The sequence below is a fragment of the Calonectris borealis genome, chromosome 3 (assembly GCF_964195595.1).
Source record: "Calonectris borealis chromosome 3, bCalBor7.hap1.2, whole genome shotgun sequence".
Taxonomy (NCBI): domain Eukaryota; kingdom Metazoa; phylum Chordata; class Aves; order Procellariiformes; family Procellariidae; genus Calonectris; species Calonectris borealis.
The window spans coordinates 67,953,924-67,975,722 of record NC_134314.1 but is presented as its reverse complement, the minus strand read 5'-3'; the positions used below and the strand labels follow the sequence as shown (position 1 = coordinate 67,975,722).

General features: G+C 41.5%; 1 protein-coding gene across 1 annotated transcript in view; it reads right to left on the bottom strand.

The window, feature by feature from the left end:
* Positions 1 to 562: 562 nt before the first annotated feature.
* Positions 563 to 21,799, bottom strand: part of ADGRG6 (adhesion G protein-coupled receptor G6) — a 125,740-nt gene continuing 104,503 nt past the window's right edge. The window contains exons 21-26 of the mRNA XM_075145981.1: positions 21,515 to 21,783; positions 19,835 to 19,949; positions 11,711 to 11,994; positions 7,723 to 7,824; positions 5,217 to 5,369; positions 563 to 804 (exon numbers count right to left, since the gene is read on the bottom strand). Of these exons, the coding sequence (XP_075002082.1) occupies positions 626 to 804; positions 5,217 to 5,369; positions 7,723 to 7,824; positions 11,711 to 11,994; positions 19,835 to 19,949; positions 21,515 to 21,783 (1,102 nt within the window). The 3' untranslated portion in view covers positions 563 to 625. The remainder of the gene's footprint in view (positions 805 to 5,216; positions 5,370 to 7,722; positions 7,825 to 11,710; positions 11,995 to 19,834; positions 19,950 to 21,514; positions 21,784 to 21,799) is intronic.

Below are 21,799 nucleotides of genomic sequence, written 5' to 3'. Positions count from 1 at the left end.
TGTTTCTATGTACATGGATACAAAATAGCCTGAATTTACAGCACATACTGTTTTGGTAAGCAAGATTTGCATGATTAGGTCTACTTAGTCAAAAATGGCTTAAGATAACCCTTTAACACTGGTGTTAGGGTTTTACTCACGAATAAAGAACAGATGGCACTAGACAGTCAAGAAGCAAGAATCTAACAAGTGTCATAGGGGAAATCCATATTCTTCAAAAGAAAAAGACCATCAGTAAACTGTTCAATAAGAGCTTGCCTGTACTGCGTGACATGTCTGCTATTTTCTCCAGGAGTCAAGACTTGCGTCTGTTTGGACTATATAATTTAGAGTTAGGCTTGTGGCTCTTCAATCTTAAAAAATATTTACACAGGATTACAATTAGCTGTCCAGGCATCGTGTTGGCTGGCACACATTTAAAAACAGCTCAATACCATGCTGGAAAATTGTCTTTTTCCACAACAGTAAAAAGGTAGAGAAATTGGTCCTCAAGTGGAAGCTGTTAACAGGAGAACATTATAAACTGGGAAAAAATCACTAAACAGGTCACATTCTATGACATCCAGTATTCTCAATTCCAGGCAGACTTTTGTCTTCCTTTGGTTCAAAAAATTCAGAAGCCTGGTTAGAACTTTGTGCTGTGACTAAATGTGTCGGACATGATGATATTTTTATAGAAGGTGTCGGAGTGAGGATTGCAGTATCCCTTGACCTTGTCAATAACCTGGTGGACAGGGATGATTGATGTCTGTTCTCCATCCTCTTGGGCAAATTTTGAAGATGGCTTGTCAAGAAAAACATTCTCTAGGAAGAGGAAAAAGCAACAAGAAGTTAGGGCTTCTTAAGCAAACTCATAGTTTAAGAGGTGTGTCACTCCCACATACGTATGCCTTCAATTGCCACTACTGCTAAATGAAATTACTGCCCTAAAAGCCAGCAAACAACTTTTTGGCTTGGCATTGCTTCTTCTAAATTCTTTTCAGATGCCTGGTTTTGTGGGCAGACTTCTCAGGTCTCTCTTGAAATTAACCCCCTATTATTTTACCTAAAGTGTAACTGACTCCTATGACCCCTTATATATTAATTTACTTCTGATGCTTTGAATCTTACAAACTAAAAACATTTTGACAGCACTGGAAAAGGGGTGACCTCCATAACATCTGGTAAATATCTTCATATAATAAAGTAGTGGAAAATGACAGTAAATGGATTTAATTATTTCAACAGTGGAGGTTTTAAGCTATGCACAGAAATAACATATTCTGCGCAGAATGTAGCAGAAGATGACTTGCATCTTAAATCAGATAACCAGAGCCAAAACTGGCCTAAACTTTGTGCTTGCCTAGCATCACTTTGTCTTTTCCATAATGTGGAGGGTACAGACTGAACAACTGTGGGGAGGAAAAGATGCAGAGAACTGGCATCCCTTCAGAGTTCACGTGCTATAAGCCAAGGGTGGAGCTGAAGAGAAAAAGGAGCAAGGCACTTCCCAGCCGGGCTGGGAAAGTCTGCTTCAGCAGCTAACAGTATTGCTGTTCGGAGAACGGTCAGTAGGTAGAGCTCATGTAGTGAGCAATGAGGAGGAGAGAGCCTGTATCTCATTTTCTCAAGTACATTGCCCTAATGAGCTCTCTTATCTCTTCCACTGTAGTGAATAAAGCTGGAATTAATTCTTTTAAGTCAGGCAAGGTTTGGACCATCGCAAGCCGACAGTAAGAGGGAGCATCCTGTGAAGCAATGTTTTTTACAAGTGACATTTTTGATGGCTGTTTACAAGAGCGTGGTGAAATCACCTTCAAAAATTCCTTGGTAAAGGATCATTTAACAATTTTTCATATTATTTAAACTACGAGTTCATACAAAACTTATTTCTTATAGAAATAAATCATTAATTAAAAATAAACAGAAAAGTAACCCGCCCCTGCAGAAGTCATGATATCAAGCCATAAAAAAGTATAAAGTGTTGCATGAAGGAGAAATGGATTGCAGAGTGAGAAATCAAAACAGTTGTACTCATGAGGAAAGAAACTGGCATGTTCAGGCATATCAGAATGATTTTTTCAAAGCACGCAAGAATGTCCATGAATCGCAGCAAATAAATCCATGTCCAACAGCAAACTGCTGGGTACTTTCAAATGTGTGCCTTTCAAATGCATGCATTTATTAGCCAATGGTACTACATTTTGAAGTTTTTCTACATATCGAATACCTTATTACGAAGATGAAAAGTTAATTCTTAGTCTTTAGGGAAGGTTGTACCACCAAATTCACCGCAGAAATAATCTTAACTTCTCATTCATAGAAGTGTTATATACGGTAGTCGTAGACAGTAGGGCCACACGATGCCAAAGTGATTGCTTTCGTCCACCCAGTAGGGTCCACCCAATACTCATGTCCAAATCAGTGCATTCTGCACTCAACCAGCAGTTCACAGCACGGCTTTCAGGCATATATAGTTTGTCATTCAGACTTACTTTGGGTGTGACTGGAATGGCTAGAAGACTAATTCCATAACGGCCATAGACCAAATAGAAATACAATATCTTAAAATTCCTGTAATAACTTCTAAAAATATTAAAAACTTTTCTAGGACTCAATCAGATTGTTTTTGCTTTTTAAGGTATGCTTTGTGTATGGGTGTTCCAACTTAATCTCCTTTCCCCAGCCTACTGTACACAGGGATTAATATCAGGACATGGTCTGTTTTCGAAAATGGTATCTTCCAGATGCTTCATGCCCCATGCAGAGTGCAGACACCCGGAGTCTGAAGCACACCTATCCTTTGATTCAGCATCAATGGCGCAAGATGTAATAGTGAGAAACAAGCAGCGTTTCTGATTAGCAGTCCTTTGTGTCAATGAGGACATCATGCAAGTGGCATCCCTCCACCCTGTTCAAACCATGCATTCAACAAAAGCAATTCTCACTTTACCTGTAATGCTCCACCACTGATGAGGAAAGGGCCTTAGAAGACATTATCTATACCATAAACACATGAATGCTTGTGTCAATTCCAGGGAGCACATTATAACCGTATTAACAAGAGTTGCCAAGACATGTAGCTATTACATTCTTTGCCTGCAATTTAGCTAAGACATCAAACTGAGAAGTTTAGCTGTGTTAAAAATCAGAATCTTAATGTTATTTTATATTATTTTAACATGTGATAAGATATGTCAGTATTTTAAAACCTAACGTTAGCAAAAATTCCTTTGGAGTATCACAAAAAAATGTCTTTTCAGAGGTCAAAGCAAAATGTATTAAAATTTTTAAAATATAGAGAAAAGTCTGGTATTCCCTTAATGTCCAATAAACAATCACATTACAAACTATGGTTACATTACCAACTGCAATCGCATTTAGGAAATAATTTATGCATGGGATTAAGCTCACCACTTTTGAAGGAAGTACATGAGCATGTTCTTAAACGCAAGTTTCTTTCAACTTACTACTTCTTATCTGGAACTCTTTTATTGTTTTGCTTCAAGAACGCATTGCAAAAACTCCAGCATGAAGTCTCTTTAATTGTCAGACTGATAAAAAGCCCTGAGTCCAACAAAACATTTAAGCATATTTTTATCATTAATCCCAATACCAAGGTCTAAAGTACAAATGGGGATTCTCTGTCTGCAGAACGAAGAATGCTCTGCAGCGGAAAGGGCACGATGCTCTCCTCCTCGACTATTAAACTGTGGTTTAATAGCACTGTGATCGGTGGATATTATAGATGCTGTTCGTGGAAGACTGCTGACAGAAGTGTCACTTCGTAGGAGAGAGAGCTGAAGACAGCTTGCTCAGGGCAGCTGGGTGCGTGGCACATCAAACGTGCGATGGCAGCAGGGACGGGCACCCTGGTGAGGCAGGCGCCAGCTGCGTGCTCCCAGCGCGGCTGCGAGCAGCAGTCCTGAGAGCAAGCTCAGGTACACTGTGGGTTTTCTAAGATACCGCTCATTTTTACTGTATTCAAAGCAAATGTACTTCATGTATATCCTCAATAACCAAAAAAGATGTACACTCTTCAAACACCTGATGCGCAATCCCTTGTGCTAATGGATGCACTGAATATTGGTTAGTGAGAAAATAACAATGCAATTCTTGAAAAAGGGGATTTTTTGATAAAGATTGTGTGCTTAACTGAACCAGGTAATGATCATCAACAAAAAAAAGAAGGTATTTCCTGGAAACTATACCGCATATCAAGAAAGGAGACTGCACCATCATAAATGAGACATTGGGGACTTCTGAAAATAATTTATACTTAAGAAACAATGTAAATTTCCTTCCAGTAAAATCATATATTCCATATCTAAACATTGTTTCTAACAAATATTTTAAAGCAAGTAAACACATCTTTGGATTAAATATGTGCACAGATTTTATTTCCACTATGTTTCAGAAGAGGATTCTGTGATAATGTTACGTGACTTTATACAGGAAAAAAACATGAGTTCACAAAAACCACTAACAAAAAAATGTGAACTATTTAAGTGATTTGCTGAAATATTACCTCAGACATAAGCAAACAGACTTGCAAATCACCCCAGCTGCTCTCTTTTTCTGCTCCTTTAAAGTGTTCTTAAAACGAGCACATTTTTATGGCATGAGTGGAATACAGATGATGCCTTTTATTACATATACCATTGACATCTAAATAAATAAGCAGTAAATATGGCAGGCTATTTGTAGAAGGGAAAGACAATGCATACTCTGGGAACACAGTATCAATGTCCAAGTAGCCTCCATTTGTCTCTTTACCCATAAATGTTTTACAGTTAAATGGAAGCAGTTTGACCCTGTGAATCAACTGTGGACTTGGGTTCAGAAGACTTGATTCCTATTTCCAGATGTGCTGCTAGCTTTCATGTTACCTTGGGCGACTAACGTCATCCCCCTGTGCTTTAGTTACTCTGTGTTTACAATGGGACATTAAGACTCAGCTTCTTTTAGCCAAAGAGGTGAAAATGCTATAAAAAAGTAAGGTTTGCTTTCGTCACGCCTACTTTGTTTAGTATGGGAACATACCCAGATCAGAATCATATATTGGATGTATTGTATATTAGGCCAAGATTCTTATTAAACAGTAACATATATTTTAAAAATACGGAAACTATATAAATTGGTAAAATTTGCTCACACTAACCTTTGTAATCCTTACTGTACCTTTAACATGAAACTACTTCTTTACAGATGCACTGTGTTACAGTGCAAGAACTCACCTGTGTGGCTGTTTCGTTTGCAATATGTATTCGTTGTAGATTTCGATTTGGATGTTAAGTAGGTTGAATTGGAGCCGATGGAACTAGAGGATAAGGATTTCCCAAGATTATCAGAACTCTTCTTTATGATATTGGTTGCTGTTTTGCTCCAATCTAAAAATGATTGAAAAGTTTTACATAAATAATTACCGTAGGTACTAAATGCCTAATTTACTCAATTACGAACACTTCAAGTATCAGATGCATTTCTTAATGTTGTTTATAACAAACAGCCTATCCTTTTCCTGTCAGATAGCCTCTTTGCTTCTTAAGAAACACAAGAATTATTCCTACTTGATTTACTTTGCTGTTTACCACAGTAGTTAAAACTGGTGGCTCTAACGCTCTAACAATCATTTGGCTGGATGGCAGAACTGTAAAATCTGGCTTTCCAGGATGCAGGAGAGCAGTGAAGATCTGTAGCAGTATAAGGATGCCAAAGTTTCATCACCTGAACAGAGAAATTCAAAGGGATAGATAGGAAAGGGATGGATAGGAGCATTTACAGAGGTCTTATCGTTTGAGGGCTTGATTTGCTGAGGTAGATACGACATACTAGTGGATCTGCACTTGTTGTTATAGGGTTTAGCATACTGGTGCACTATTAATAACAATGAATAATAATGGTTATTCAGTAGTTCACATTGGAAGAGTTTTGTCTAAACCATTAACACAGTAGGCTCTTATACTGGAACAACTTCCAAAATTAAATTAAATAATTAATACCAATAAACCTATTGAGGAAAATTGACACTGAAAAACTCATCACAAGTGTCCCAGTACCAGTAGAATAAATGTAACTAACTACTTTTTTATCATATACTTGCAGGTAAGTACAGGTAGTTTCACACTTCAGTCTTGTTGCCATTATTCACTGTATTGCAATGAAATTCACAAAATGGAAGAGAAGTCCAAACCCAAGACACATGGGCCACTTTAGCCTTGATTTAAATCAAGACAAATATTTTATCCTAAATCATTGCTATAGGGTATCGTTTACTATTTCTCTGATCTAGCTATGGCAGTGTTGCAAGGCTTTGGCTTGTTTGTTTCTTTGCTTTATCGCAGCATGCCCTAAAGTACACTTCAATCAGATAGGTATGAAGGTTCACATTTGGCTTATATTTCACTGTTCTGCCTGCAAATTGTGTCAGGTTCATGGAGAATAAAACCAGCCGGTGGTGATGGCTAGGCGTAATGATGGCACATTAACTATACTGCTGAAATACTCAAATCCTTCAGGTTTTTATTTCTGTCATACCCACAAGCTGACCAACAGCAGTATAAAAATCTGGAAATAATTTGATCCATCTGTGTTTTCCAGTTCAGGAGTTACAGCATGAACCACATGGAAACTGAACATACGAAACAATCTGGATGCCTGATCTGAATGAATATGCTTTTCCTAATTTCTATTAACTCTTTGAAATCACAAATCAGGTTTTCTTACTACAAAGTGAAAGCATAAATGTTTTATAGTGTGCAATGAGAATGCATTCCCTAAACAAACCAGAGCAAGACAAAGCAAAAGTCTTGATCGCAAAGCAGTAACTTAAAAGCTTGAAACAAACCTTGAATGCCAAGAAAGGACGGACACAAGGGTATTTGGAGCACTGTTGTTATCCAGGATAGACTGGCTTACCTTACTAGGCAATGAGCTTATGCCAACTTACATCAACTGTAGATTTCAACCCTGGTCATTGAGCAAGAACCATATGAGCAGGAATTGTATGGTCCAAAATCATTACATCAGACAGTAAAGCAAGATCCACTCCCTAAACACAGGAGTCTAATGCCATCCGAGATGGCCAAAGGTGCAGGAGACTATAAACGCAGTGTCCCAAGTGTTGCATTTTGAAGTGTCCAAATCAACTGCTCTCCTTTCTCTCTGAGAGCCGCAGATAAAGGTGAACTTCAATTCTGGAATGTAATCAGGCTTCTGCTAAAGGAATTTTCTCTGCTTTTGAGTCTCTAATGGCCTCTCTGAATTGTATGGTGAAGGACAGAACAGTTTGAAAAGGTGTCAGAGTATTTCTATCTGCGTTTTAAGAGTTGCTCCTACATCAACCTAACAATCCACACAATTCAGTCAACACACTGTAATGTAGGAGAAAAGGAGTAAGATTGGCTTTTGAATGACAGAGTTTGAATCTCTGGATCTTTTTTTTTTTTTCTTCCCCCAGGGTCCAAAGGGCCTTCCAAAACCATGCTTATAGCACCACAAAATTTACTAGCTGCCTTCACTGGAAAACTGAAAAAAGAAGACTTGAGAATTTTTATGAAGTGATATCTGAAAAGTCCCTTGGCAATTTTTAGTACTGAAGTGAAGAGACAGTCCATGATTAATCTATTTTTCCACATCTCTGGCTTACATTGTATTACATTAAAAATAACATAGCAAGCTGTTCACCTGGACTTTTATGGACTACTGCAGCATCTAAGGAGGAGAGCTGTGACTTGCTTTTACCTGAATTGTCTGCCAGTCGGAATCTGCCGCAACAGAGATGTCTCCTCCATTGCTTCTGCACATTTTCTTTCATCGCGCAATGGAATACAAATATAAATAAACCTGTGACAAAAGCAAATGAACAGCAAATGAAGTATGTATTTATAAATAGACAAATAGATTAACTAAAATCTGCTAACAAAAGACTATGAAGTACAAGCAAAGGAAAATCATAAAGTTTTCTTATTGTCATCTATGCCTCATTTAAGACGTATGGAAAGTAATCAAAGATTTCCCATCCTCTAGCTGCTATATAAGTGCTTGGGATATCAAAAGGGAGAGAATAGGACCCCTTTTATTGACACTGTTGATTTAGATCCAGCTCAGTGTGGATCTTTTTGGCTTAGAGGAAAATAATTAAAAGGTTTTGTCTTTGAACCAAATGAATATTTTGCAACAGCAAGAGCCAGATTGCAAAGTAAATACAGACACTATTATATTAGCAAGAAGATATTTTATCTCCTCCTGTTCCGTATCTACAGAACTGTGGGCTGTATTCTTTTAAAACCAGAAGTCTTGTAATTGGCACTAAAGAGTGCCCTGAAAAAGCACACTTGGATGTATGTACATCACATGCACGTACTTGAAATGATTATGAAAATGGTAAGAATATGTTCACAAGTACTAATTAGGTGTCCAGCTACTTAATTGCGAAGAAAATTACTGGGTTTGTGCATGCAATCACAAAAAATGTGTTTAAGAATGTTTTTGTAGAGGTCATATTTCTCATGTAATTGTATAATCTTTATTTTCAAGACAAAAGATAAGCATCTACAATGTGGTAAAGAAGGTCCTAACTGGGCGTATGGTATGATTTCATCATTCTACAGAGATACTTTGGAGCTAAATATAGAAGTTGGAAATCTCATATGCTCCTGGCACTTCCCAGGCAGGCACTGGCTGTGGAATCTTCCATCGTTCTCCGGCTTGGCCTGTTCTTGTTTTACTCTTATTCACTGGGAGAGAGCCAACCTGGGGCTGAACACCTGATGGCAAAATGTTACCGCCAAATCCCTCATGATTATCTCTCAAACAGGAATAAATACTACATAATGTGGGCAAACAGGGTTAAGTGCCATCCTCTAAGACTGTTCCTTTATGATCATCAAGAATAGCTCCGTATACTAATGGCTACTATGTTTCAGCTGGTAGAACACAATGGCAGGGTATAGCTTGGAAAAAACTGCTCTGGAGCATAAAATTATCCTCTCTCCTCCAGAGTGCTGAGATCTAATGGTGCATGAATGCTTGTCGTTGAACTGGACTTGTATTTGCTTATAGCCGAAAGGCCAGGCTACACACTGAGATCAGTTAACTTTAGGTAAAGGTTGTGTCATGAAACACATTTTTTGCAATATTTTTCAAGAGCTGATGGGGAAAAAAAAGGAGAAGCACAATTTGAGGAAGGCAAACACACCTTAATGCATCCCATATGCAAGCTCTGTTGAATTATAGTTACTATGTTTGCTTTAATAAAATATTTCTCTGTGTGATTTGTTTTAAGGACACAGTAATTCCAATGCAGTCACCAGCAGCTCTTACAGGCTTAGAGTTATGCAGTTGTTTGTGGCCCAAAGTACCTCTTAGGACTTCTGTACAGCTACAAACTTACTAAATTGATGCTTAATTAAATTGTGATGAATGTTTGGAACATTCTGAATGGTTAAAAAAGAAAATGCTTATGTCTATAGTAATACAAAATGAATGTACTGCATTAAGTACTTTGCCTTTGCCCTGTCTGGGCTTGGTCTCTGAATTTTTTTTTCTCTCTATTCCATTATTCATTAAGTTTACAATGTGCTTTAGTAATACAGCTTTGGTTTTGTTTCCCAGAGCCAAATCAGACCCTAGGCTTGGCTCTAGCTTGGTTCTGACTTGAAAGTATTTGGCTTGCCCAGGCATATATATAAAATGAGCAGCCAAAAGAACGATGTTCCCAGATTTTTTACTCTGAGCGTCAAACAGAGAAAAATCATTTCCTATGTAGATGAAATAGCACAGTACAGTAACACCAGTAGTTGCTGCAATTTACTTTTTTACTGTCAGTGCATAGAAAACTAGGTTGATGGAGGCTGCTGGTATAGCTTAAGATACTAGTGCAGTTTTCAAAATCTTGCAAGAAAGAATAAGCCTATTTCCTGAGGACTCAATAATTAAGCTCATGCTAATACTTATGAAGGACTTGCCATACTGAACTGCTTTTTGCTGTTAGGAAATGCTTCCTGATACAAATCCTAAATTTTTCTTTGCTCCATTCCATCCCCTTACTGCTACATGTGCACTACACCAGTTGTACGTGATTTTAAACATCCTCTTTCTTGCTTCTTTAGCTTTGCCTAGCTCTTTCTGACACAGCAATAAGCATTTTCAGATATGGGATTGTTATCTTCCTGTGCTTGATATGATAGGCCTGAACTATACTGTGCCATCTTTGCTACCACAATCTGTGAAAAGCTCATCACTCCTCTTCTTTTTGCATTTACTCCTCAGGTTTTTCAGTTTCATCTTCCGACTTAACTGTCTTCCAAATATTCATTTTCCATTGAACAGTGCTATTACTCCACAGAGACTTAAGCAGTGGTGGTCAACCTTGTGTGCACTCCGCACATACAAGCTTAATTGTTTGCACTGGAAATTGTGGTTACAGAGAACTTGCTGAATTTGATCCTTGGCATGCTTTTCAGAGTTTTAATCTTTTTTCATGTTCTTCCCATACTTCTAATCTCTCTAGGCCCTTCTGAATATCTAACACGGACACATTGCAGCAAATACTTCATTATGCTGCTAGGGGAGTATCAGAATCTGTCCTTTGGAAAAAGAAGTCTTTAGTATGAACACTACATCCAAACAATTTTTGCCATTTTGCCTAGCATTTTAGGTTGAAACTGAACCAAACCAAAACCCACAACATTATTCTCTTTCCACGAAAGCTCAATAAATCTTTTAGTGCAGTAAATACATCCCAACTGTAACAGATAAAATCCACACAGCGTAACATTAAGTACTTTTTCCATAAAGGGAAGATATTTTGCTGTCCCTGGGAAAATGTATATTTTATCTCAATATTTGTGTGGCACAACACATGCTCTTCCAATGACATTCTTGGGTTTGTTTTTTGTTATGTTTTGTTTTGGGCAAATTTATTTTTTATTTCAATATGTGTGTGGTATAACACATGCCTCTCCAATGATCTTCTTGGGTTTTTCTTTTTGTTATGTTTTTAGTTGTTCTTTATTAGTGGGTAGGGCAAGCGGGGGTGGAGATTCTTACGTCATTTGGTACATACGCAAATTTCAGCTCTGAGCTGAAATTCTTTTAAATGTCAGCTATATACTTCTGTAATTTATAACCATTTGATTACAATTTATAACATTTTTCAGAAGGATGAACTATGTGGAAAAGTAAAATATTCAAAACTTCAGTAAAGGAAACAAAAATAAGCTGACAACAGTTGCTGGATTTTCGTTAAAGAACCAAAGAATATCTCATATCTCTGTGCTATCTCTCTGCACTGAAACAGGACTGAATTTTGGTTTATGACCTTCTCATGCCTTAATAAAATAGTTATGAGCTTTACAGATTCCCTACAGGAATAAATTAAGGAAAGAGACTTCCTATATTTGTTATAATCAGTGAAAGGAAATGTTGAAGGTCACACAGCATCTATCTCAACAGAGATCACTGCAGACTGTTAGTTAGGAATAGTACTATTTATAATAAAGTGCATTTTACTGAAAAGACCTTGAAACTAATTAATTTAAGTAAGATATTCAACCCATGTGTAGTTTGTATCATTATTCCACATAAGGGAAAGTAATGATGTTTTAGTATCAAGGAAAGATCCACAGAGCTTGGATCTGAGTCACCTGGTCAAATCACTGGACATAATATGTCCCAGAACAGCAACAGCTCAAATATTATTTGTTCACAGAACAGAAATTCAGCTTACCTTGCAATGAATTGAAAATGGAGAAGAGGTACAGGAAAGGAAGAGTTAAGGGACCCCAGGCAAAAAAGGCAAAGCCCCATGTCATGCCCAGGAGGAAGGTCAGGCTGACCACGCTACGGAGGTTCCTCAGGATCTCTTCCTTCAGGCTCCGATTAGTTCTCTTCCCATTCCTCCCACAGATCTGCACCATCACCACAATAAACATGGCAACGTTCATCAGAAACATGATTCCAAAGTAGCCGGCACAAGTCACATAAAAGACAACTTCATTCTTGATCCAGCAGCTGCAAAAAAAACCCAAAATATGATCATTTTTAGATAAAGCAAACTATCCTCTAATTATTTATATGACTACAAGGAAAATCAGTCTGTGTGTGATTCCACTGATGCAGAGCTATACTTTCAAATGAAACCTTTGTCTTTTTTGCTTGTAAATAGGATGAAGCCCGGTGGCATCTTAAGTGTGACTATGGCGCATAGTAGTATCATGTCAGAAATCTGAGGGTTGTACCACATTTTAGTTAAAAAGAAAATCTGACCTCAGGTACAAGCTGTGGGGACTGCAATCCCATCATGGAAAGTTTAGACTCAGTATGAGTAGCTTCACCACTTTCATCTGTGTGAAGCATAGGGCGCTTTAGTAACAGAATGGGCAAAGTTGGATCTTCAGTGCCAAAATCTCAAGTTTCTGCCACTTGAGCTAAAGGAGAGCTCCGGAGAAGAAGCAGGATGGGTAGTCCTTTGAGGTAGCCACTTGACAGTCAGCCATGTGAGACATCTAGCTTATTCCTCTAGCAGCAAATGGCCAGAATGCTTAACATGATACTTTAATAAAAATACAGAATGCCATTTTTATTTATCATGATGAAGCTTTGTCAGGCAAGGAACAGAAAATGAAGTAACAGTCACATAAAAATTTTGGCATTTGGAGACTATTATCTGGACATCAAGAGAAGAACACAGAAAGCTAATGAACTACATTGACAAAAGGCTGGTTTATTTACAAAGGAGACTATTTTTATATTACTTCTTTCTTTGCTCTTACCTAGAAGATATAGCTTTCATTTAAGATAAACCAAAACAGGTATTTTAATTTTATTTTCATGACAAAACTTATGAATTATTCTTTCACCAGAGGAGTGTTTGTACCTGGCATTGGGTAATGCAGATTTCCCTCCAATTTTTCTTACAGCCTTCTTCACACTTCAGATTCAAATAATTTAGATGACAATTTTGCCCCCTTTGCTTGTTTAATGCACCACTGATTTTTCCAAAGCAATCTGACCAATGCTATTTCTTTTTGCAGACTGTAAATGCTAAATTCTAAGAGATTGTCCTGGTTTCGGCTGGGATAGGGTTAAATTTCTTCCTAGTGCTGTGTTTTGGATTTAGTACGAGAAGAATGTTGATAACACACCGATGTTTTCAATTGTTGCTAAGTGCCCTCCTAGTCCAAGGACAGCTCCCGTGCCTACTGACTGAGCTAGGTACACAAGATGGGAGGGAACATAATCAGGACAGCCAGCCCAGCTGGCCAATGGGGTATTCCATACCATGTGACGTTATGCTCAGTATATAAATGGTAGGCGTGATCCAGGAAGTACCGATCGCTACTTGGTTATCGGTCAGCGCGGGTGGTGAGCAATTGCATTGTGCATCACTCATTTTGTATATTCTATCATTACTTATTATCATTATTTTCCTTTTTCTGTTCTATTAAACTGTCTTTATCTCAACCCACGAGTTTTTCTCACTCTTACCCTTCCGATTCTCTCCCCGTCCCGCTGGGGGGGCGGGGGGAGTGAGCGAACGGCTGCGTGGTATTTTGGCTGCCTGCCAGGTTAAACCACGACAGTCCTTTTTTTGGCGCCCAACGTGGGGCTCGAAGGGTTGAGATAACGATAGATCTGATCAAAGTGTGTTAAGGCAAAATTGTTATAAGCATCCATTATATTGATTGGTCACAATGTTGATGTATTGGCTGTCAAAGTTGTGGGGCTGGCTCTCAATGTTGGGTCATGTAATACCTTGCTTGCAGTATGTGTTCCCTTTTGTGCTGTTTATCATCAGTCGGAACTGGGCCAAGATTATCATTTTGTTGCTGTTTTATGAGGTGATAAAATCATTGGTCGTAAGTCTAATCTGGTATCTGTACTCGGCACTGCCGTCATTTCTGTACCTCGGGAACCACCTCTTAGAAATTATTGGTAATTGCACTTGTTCCTCCTCGGAGAATGAATTTAAGGGGGAGACGGGATGGGACACTCTCTCCCACTTGTTCATCTTCCCTTCCATATCGTCAGAAACTCCTTTTTCTTCTATCCTCTTCACAAAGATGTCCACAATATTCCCTGAGAATTTTGAATATCCTTGGGATGTTCAAACAAGCATGTTCATATTGCTATGTCTCCTGAATGTGGTTCAGGCCTTGTTTAAGGTTAAACAACTATTCAGGAATACTGTCCAGAGATCAACCCTCAGGAACAAGAAAAGAGGGAGGGCAAGCAGCGGTGCCTCATCGGGGCGGGCGGAGCGGCGAGTCTCGGGGGCGGCTACAGACACAGTTGTTACTCAAAACCCCACGACAGGCACTGCGGCTACTCCAACCCCCATGACAACCCCTGTGGCTACTCAAACCCCGGCAACAGTCACCGTAGCTTCTCCAACCCCTGCAACAGACACTGCAGCCACTCAAACTCCGGCAACAGGCACTACAGTTACTCCAGCCCCCGCGACAGGCACTGCAGCTACCCAAACCCCAGCAACAGGCACTACAGCTGAACCAGAGGACCAACCCTTGCTGGTATCCGTTGCCCCTGTACAGAAGAGGAAATCTTGGAAGCGGAGATCAGGTCGTTTAGAAAGGGATGATGAAAGACCAGGGCCATCACGAGGAGAGGAGGAGGAAGAGGAAGAACTCATAAACGAGACGGGAACCACCCGATCGCTATCCCTGAGTGAGCTGCGAGATATGCGGAAAGATTTCAGCCGTCATCCAGGCGAGCATATTGTTACCTGGCTGCTCCGATGCTGGGATAATGGGGCCAGTAGCCTGGAATTGGAGGGGAAGGAAGCCAAACAGCTGGGATCCCTTGCTAGGGAAGGAGGCATTGACAAAGCGATTGGAAAAGGGACACAGGTCCTCAGCCTCTGGAGGCGACTGCTGTCAGGCGTGAAGGAAAGGTATCCCTTCAAGGAAGATGTTATATATCGCCTAGGCAAATGGACCACTATGGAGAGAGGTATCCAGTACCTGAGAGAACTAGGCGTGCTGGAGGTGGTTTATAGTGACCTGGACAACAACCAAACGCCCAAAGATCCAGATGACGTTCAGTGCACGCGACCCATGTGGCGGAAGTTGGTACGGAGCGCACCAGCATCGTACGCCAGTTCGTTGGCAGTACTGTGCTGGAAAGAGGAAGAAGCACCAACGGTGGATGAGGTGGTTAGCAGACTTCGGGATTTTGAAGAAACTATCTCCTCCTCCCTTGTCTCGGCTGTGGAGAAACTGTCCCGAAAGGTCCAGCAACTCGAAGAGGGTATGTCCTATTCCCCACCTGTACGGACCAGTATCTCAGCCATTAGGAGTCAGCGTTTTTCTCCTCAAGAGAGAGGATATCGAAAGTACACACCACGGGGCACCCTGTGGTTTTACCTGCGTGACCACGGAGAGGACATGAGGCAGTGGGATGGAAAACCTACCTTGACCCTAGAGGCACGGGTACGTGAGTTGCAAGGAAAAACAATCACACAAGGGGGTTCTCCCAGGAAAAATGCTGCTCCAGTTTTCAGGAAAAACCTGTCTCACGATGGTCCAGTTTCCAGTGAACAGTTCCCCAGACAGAGTAGAAGGGCTGATCTTACTTTGGACTGTAATGAAGGAATTCTTGACTCATGTTTGCAAGAAGTGAGAAGCAGATACTATGACCAGAACTAGAGGGGCCCTGCCTCCGGCCAGGTGGAGGAAAGGGACAACCGGGTTTACTGGACTGTGTGGATTCGATGGCCTGGCACATCAGAGCCACAGGAGTATAAGGCTCTCGTAGACACTGGTGCACAGTGTACCCTGATGCCATCAAGCTATAAAGGGGCAGAACCCATTTGTATTTCTGGAGTGACAGGGGGATCCCAAGAGTTAACTGTATTGGAGGCCGAAGTGAGCCTAACCGGGAACGAGTGGCAGAAGCACCCCATTGTGACTGGCCCAGAGGCTCCGTGCATCCTTGGCATAGACTACCTCAGGAGAGGGTATTTCAAGGACCCAAAAGGGTACCGGTGGGCTTTTGGTATAGCTGCCTTGGAGACAGAGGAAATTAAACAGCTGTCCACCTTGCCCGGTCTCTCAGAGGACCCTTCTGTTGTGGGGTTGTTGAGGGTTGAAGAACAACAGGTACCAATCGCTACCACAACAGTGCACCGGCGGCAATACCGCACCAACCGAGACTCCCTGATCCCCATCCATGAGCTGATTCGTCGACTGGAGAGCCAAGGAGTGATCAGCAAGACTCGCTCACCCTTCAACAGTCCCATATGGCCAGTGCGAAAGTCTAATGGAGAGTGGAGACTAACAGTAGACTACCGTGGCCTGAACGAAGTCACGTCGCCACTGAGTGCTGCCGTGCCGGACATGCTAGAACTTCAATACGAACTGGAGTCAAAGGCAGCCAAGTGGTACGCCACCATTGACATTGCTAATGCCTTCTTCTCCATCCCTTTGGCGGCAGAGTGCAGGCCACAGTTTGCTTTCACTTGGAGGGGCGTCCAGTACACCTGGAACCGACTGCCCCAGGGGTGGAAACACAGCCCTACCATTTGCCATGGACTAATCCACACCACACTGGAACAGGGTGAGGCTCCGGAACACCTGCAATACATTGACGACATCATCGTATGGGGCAACACAGCAGAAGAAGTTTTTGAGAAAGGGGAGAGAATAATTCAAATCCTTCTGAAGGCCGGTTTTGCCATAAAACAAAGTAAGGTCAAGGGACCTGCACAGGAGATCCAGTTTTTAGGAATAAAATGGCAAGATGGACGTCGTCAGATCCCAATGGATGTGATCAACAAAATAACAGCCATGTCCCCACCGACTAGCAAAAGGGAAACACAAGCTTTCTTAGGCGTTGTGGGCTTTTGGAGAATGCATATTCCAGATTACAGCCTGATTGTAAGCCCTCTCTATCACGTGACCAGGAAGAAGAACGATTTCAAATGGGGCCCTGAGCAACAACAAGCCTTTGAACAAATTAAACGGGAGATAGTTCATGCAGTAGCCCTTGGGCCAGTCCGGGCAGGACAAGATGTGAAGAATGTGCTCTACACCGCAGCCGGGGAGAATGGTCCTACCTGGAGCCTCTGGCAGAAAGCACCAGGGGAGACTCGAGGTCGACCCTTAGGGTTCTGGAGTCGGGGATACAGAGGATCGGAGGCCCGCTACACTCCAACTGAGAAGGAGATATTGGCAGCATATGAAGGGGTTCGAGCTGCTTCGGAAGTGGTTGGTACTGAAGCACAGCTCCTCCTGGCACCCCGACTGCCGGTGCTGGGCTGGATGTTCAAAGGGAGTGTCCCCTCTACACATCATGCAACCGATGCTACGTGGAGTAAGTGGGTCGCGCTGATCACACAACGGGCCCGAATAGGAAACCCAAGTCGCCCAGGAATCTTGGAGGTGATCACGAACTGGCCAGAAGGCAAAGATTTTGGAATATCCCCAGAGGAGGAGGTGACACGTGCTGAAGAAGCCCCACTGTATAATAAACTACCAGAAAGCGAGAAGCAATATGCCCTGTTCACTGATGGGTCCTGTCGTCTTGTGGGAAAGCATCGGAGGTGGAAAGCTGCTGTATGGAGTCCTATACGCCAAGTTGCAGAAACTGCTGAAGGAGAAGGTGAATCGAGCCAGTTTGCAGAGGTAAAAGCCATCCAGCTGGCCTTGGACATTGCTGAACGAGAAAAATGGCCAGTACTTTATCTCTATACTGACTCATGGATGGTGGCAAATGCCCTGTGGGGGTGGTTGCAGCAATGGAAGCAGAACAACTGGCAGCGCAGAGGTAAACCCATCTGGGCTGCCGCGTTGTGGCAAGATATTGCTGCCCAAGTAGAGAACCTGACTGTAAAAGTACGTCATGTAGATGCTCACGTGCCCAAGAGTCGGGCCACTGAGGAACATCAAAATAACCAGCAGGTGGACCAGGCTGCTAAGATTGAAGTGGCCCAGGTGGATCTGGACTGGCAACATAAGGGTGAATTATTTATAGCTCGGTGGGCCCATGATGCCTCAGGCCATCAAGGAAGAGATGCAACATACAGATGGGCTCGTGATCGAGGGGTGGACTTAACCATGGACGCTATTGCACAGGTTATCCACGAATGTGAAACGTGCGCTGCAATCAAACAAGCCAAGCGAGTAAAGCCTCTTTGGTATGGGGGACGATGGTTGAAATATAAGTATGGGGAGGCCTGGCAGATTGATTATATCACACTCCCACAAACCCGCCACGGCAAGCGCTATGTGCTCACCATGGTGGAAGCAACCACCGGCTGGCTGGAGACATACCCTGTGCCCCATGCCACTGCCCGGAACACCATCCTGGGCCTTGAAAAGCAAGTCCTATGGCGACATGGCACCCCAGAAAGAATTGAGTCAGACAATGGGACTCACTTCCGAAACACCCTCATAGACACCTGGGCCAAAGAGCATGGCATTGAGTGGGTCTATCACATCCCCTACCATGCACCAGCCTCCGGGAAAATCGAACGATACAACGGGCTGCTAAAGACAACACTGAGGGCAATGGGTGGTGGGACATTCAAGCATTGGGACACACATTTAGCAAAAGCCACCTGGTTAGTCAACACTAGGGGGTCTGTTAATCGAGCTGGCCCTGCCCAATCAAGACTCTTACGTACTGTAGATGGAGATAAAGTCCCTGTCGTGCACATAAGAAATATGCTGGGGAAGACAGTCTGGGTTACTCCTGCCTCTGGCAAGGGAAAACCCATCCATGGGATTGCTTTTGCTCAAGGACCTGGGTATACTTGGTGGGTGATGCGAAAGGATGGGCAAGTCCGGTGTGTACCTCAAGGGGATTTGATTTTGGGTGAAAATAGCCAATGAACTGAATTTTATGATGTCAATTGTTATATGATATTGTATATCATTATTTCTATGGTTGCTATCAATGGTATAGCAGTGAAAATCACCCAGATTAATGAAGAATGAGCTGACTCCGATGAAACCGAGCAAAGTGCAACGATGATAGAACTGGACGAGCGCAGCAGTACCGAAATGAGAACTGGCTTCAGGATGCAACAGCCCAACACCACACACCATCCTTCTGGCCCTGAAAGACTGTTATGACAGATGGACCCCAAAGTTGTGGACTAAAAGAACTCAATGGACATTTGTATATATTTATGTATATATATGTATGTATATGTATTATATGTATATATATGTATGTATATGTATTATATATGTATATATATATATATGATAGTGGTGATTAGTTGAAATGTATCGAAAAATGTGAGACCTAAGCATAACGTAAATGGTATGGAATAAGGGGTGGATACTGTCCTGGTTTCGGCTGGGATAGGGTTAAATTTCTTCCTAGTGCTGTGTTTTGGATTTAGTACGAGAAGAATGTTGATAACACACCGATGTTTTCAATTGTTGCTAAGTGCCCTCCTAGTCCAAGGACAGCTCCCGTGCCTACTGACTGAGCTAGGTACACAAGATGGGAGGGAACATAATCAGGACAGCCAGCCCAGCTGGCCAATGGGGTATTCCATACCATGTGACGTTATGCTCGGTATATAAATGGTAGGCGTGATCCAGGAAGTACCGATCGCTACTTGGTTATCGGTCAGCGCGGGTGGTGAGCAATTGCATTGTGCATCACTCATTTTGTATATTCTATCATTATTTATTATCATTATTTTCCTTTTTCTGTTCTATTAAACTGTCTTTATCTCAACCCACGAGTTTTTCTCACTCTTACCCTTCCGATTCTCTCCCCGTCCCGCTGGGGGGGCGGGGGGAGTGAGCGAACGGCTGCGTGGTATTTTGGCTGCCTGCCAGGTTAAACCACGACAGAGATTAAAAGAAATACTCACAAGTCGTCTCCTCCTTGTCCGTTAGCATCTTTGCCATATAACTCTTTGCCATAAACATGACTTGCATTTGTATTAGCACTTGCTAAAACAATTGCTATCACCAGAGCTGGCAAACCTGAAACACAAGAAAACTTGTAGTTTGCTTTCAGATCTCCTAAATCTTCAAAATCACCAGGCAAACCTGAATTATTGATGTCTCCATCCCTATTGCTTTAGTACAGAGTATTCTGAGGTAGTACTATGTCAGAAAACTGCACAGAGATGTAGAAGGAAACAATTTTTCAAACAGTACAAATGTATAAAACTTTCCAAGTACTTAATGGGCATTAATGAATAAGCCTCATAATGTTCTGTAAGGTAGAAAATCTTATTTTAGTATTTGATATGGAAACTAAAGTAGAATAATCTCCCTTAATTACTCACAGGTAAATTTGCAATTGCACACAGGCTCTCATAATAAAGCGAGAAGAAGATTAACAAACTATTACAAAAATGAGATCTGACAGAGGGATGGTATTGGGATATTTTTTGAGGAATTTTTTTTCAGAGATGCTAATGTCACTTGATGAAGCTGTGGAACTGGGGAACTTGAACTTGAACCTGTAATTTCTCCACTGCTTCTCTCAATTGATAATGTCTTCTTTTTTTCTACAGCATTATATATCCTTTACTTAAACATGTCCGAAAAAATGAAGCAAACTATATATTTTTAATAATAAGGTAAAGGGAATATTTTGCAAAAGTAACAGACAACTATGCGGAAGAGAACTCTGTGCAGAGAGGTACAGCTCACACAAAAGAAACGTACGTTTCCTGACATGCCTTATTTACATGTCTTATCCTTGCTATTACAAAACAGATTCAAAGGGGAAGAGGTTAATTTGCTTTTCCGACCACTCAGTCCTTGTCCTCTGCTGAGGTTGCCAAAGAGGATGCTAGTTGCCAATGGAAAGACATCAATTATCAGCTGGACTGAGGTCAGTGCTCTAGCCATGAGGTTAATGGTTTTGTATTGTGTTGTATTATTTCAAACACAATATGTGCATTCAGGCAGAAGGCACAGATTCCTGATATAGAAAAAAATGAAGAACAAAAACCTTGCTGCCTGAGCCTCGCAGTTATTTTTCAGTATTACATTTTCCATTTCAGTCCTGCAGTGTACACTGCTTAGGGCAGGCAGGATCTCTCTGTGGTTTAAACACCATGCTGAAGCTCAGGAAATTTTGCTTATTTCTGATTCTGCCATAGGCTTTGTACTTGTTGGCAAGAAACTTTAAGCTGGATTGAAAGCTTTTTGAAAGTCGATGCAAAGATCCCCATAGGCTTTGTGGTAACTGCAAGAGTTTCTGAATTCATTGTGTGCCACGGTTCTCCACCTCTGATATGACACTAACGTTTCCCCCCTCCCATTCTGGCCTCTGAAAAGTAAGACCAGTTTACCTGGTCTCTCTGCTCCTCCTCAGGCTGTGAGCTGCTCCTGGCGGAGAGTGCCAGTTGTGGTGTATTTGCACAGAATTATACAGGGGAACTCGGCAAGAGAGAGGGCTAGCTGCACGCCAGCCCTGCCACGGGGCGGGGGGAACGCTGATTTTGATTCTGCTCTGCATTTGTGACAGAGAGCTTTTATATAGCATCATTTCAAAATACATGCTATGTAAATTCTGCATCTACTGAACTCACCCCAGCCAATGATGCAAAACTTCAGTATGTATCGCCGTATATAGGTGTTGAACACTTTCACTAGAGCAATGTACATATGAACAGCTTCTAGTCCCATCCATGTAAAGGTGGCCAGAAGAAAAAAGTGCAAAAGTGCAGCTACAGCTATGCAGAGGCCATCTATGTCAAATGATGCAATCCAACCATCAAGCAAGAAGATCAGGTTAAGAAAGAGCAGGGCTGTGCTCAAATTCATCAGGATTTTGGATGGATAATCTCTTCGCAACTTCCTAATGAGAGAAATAC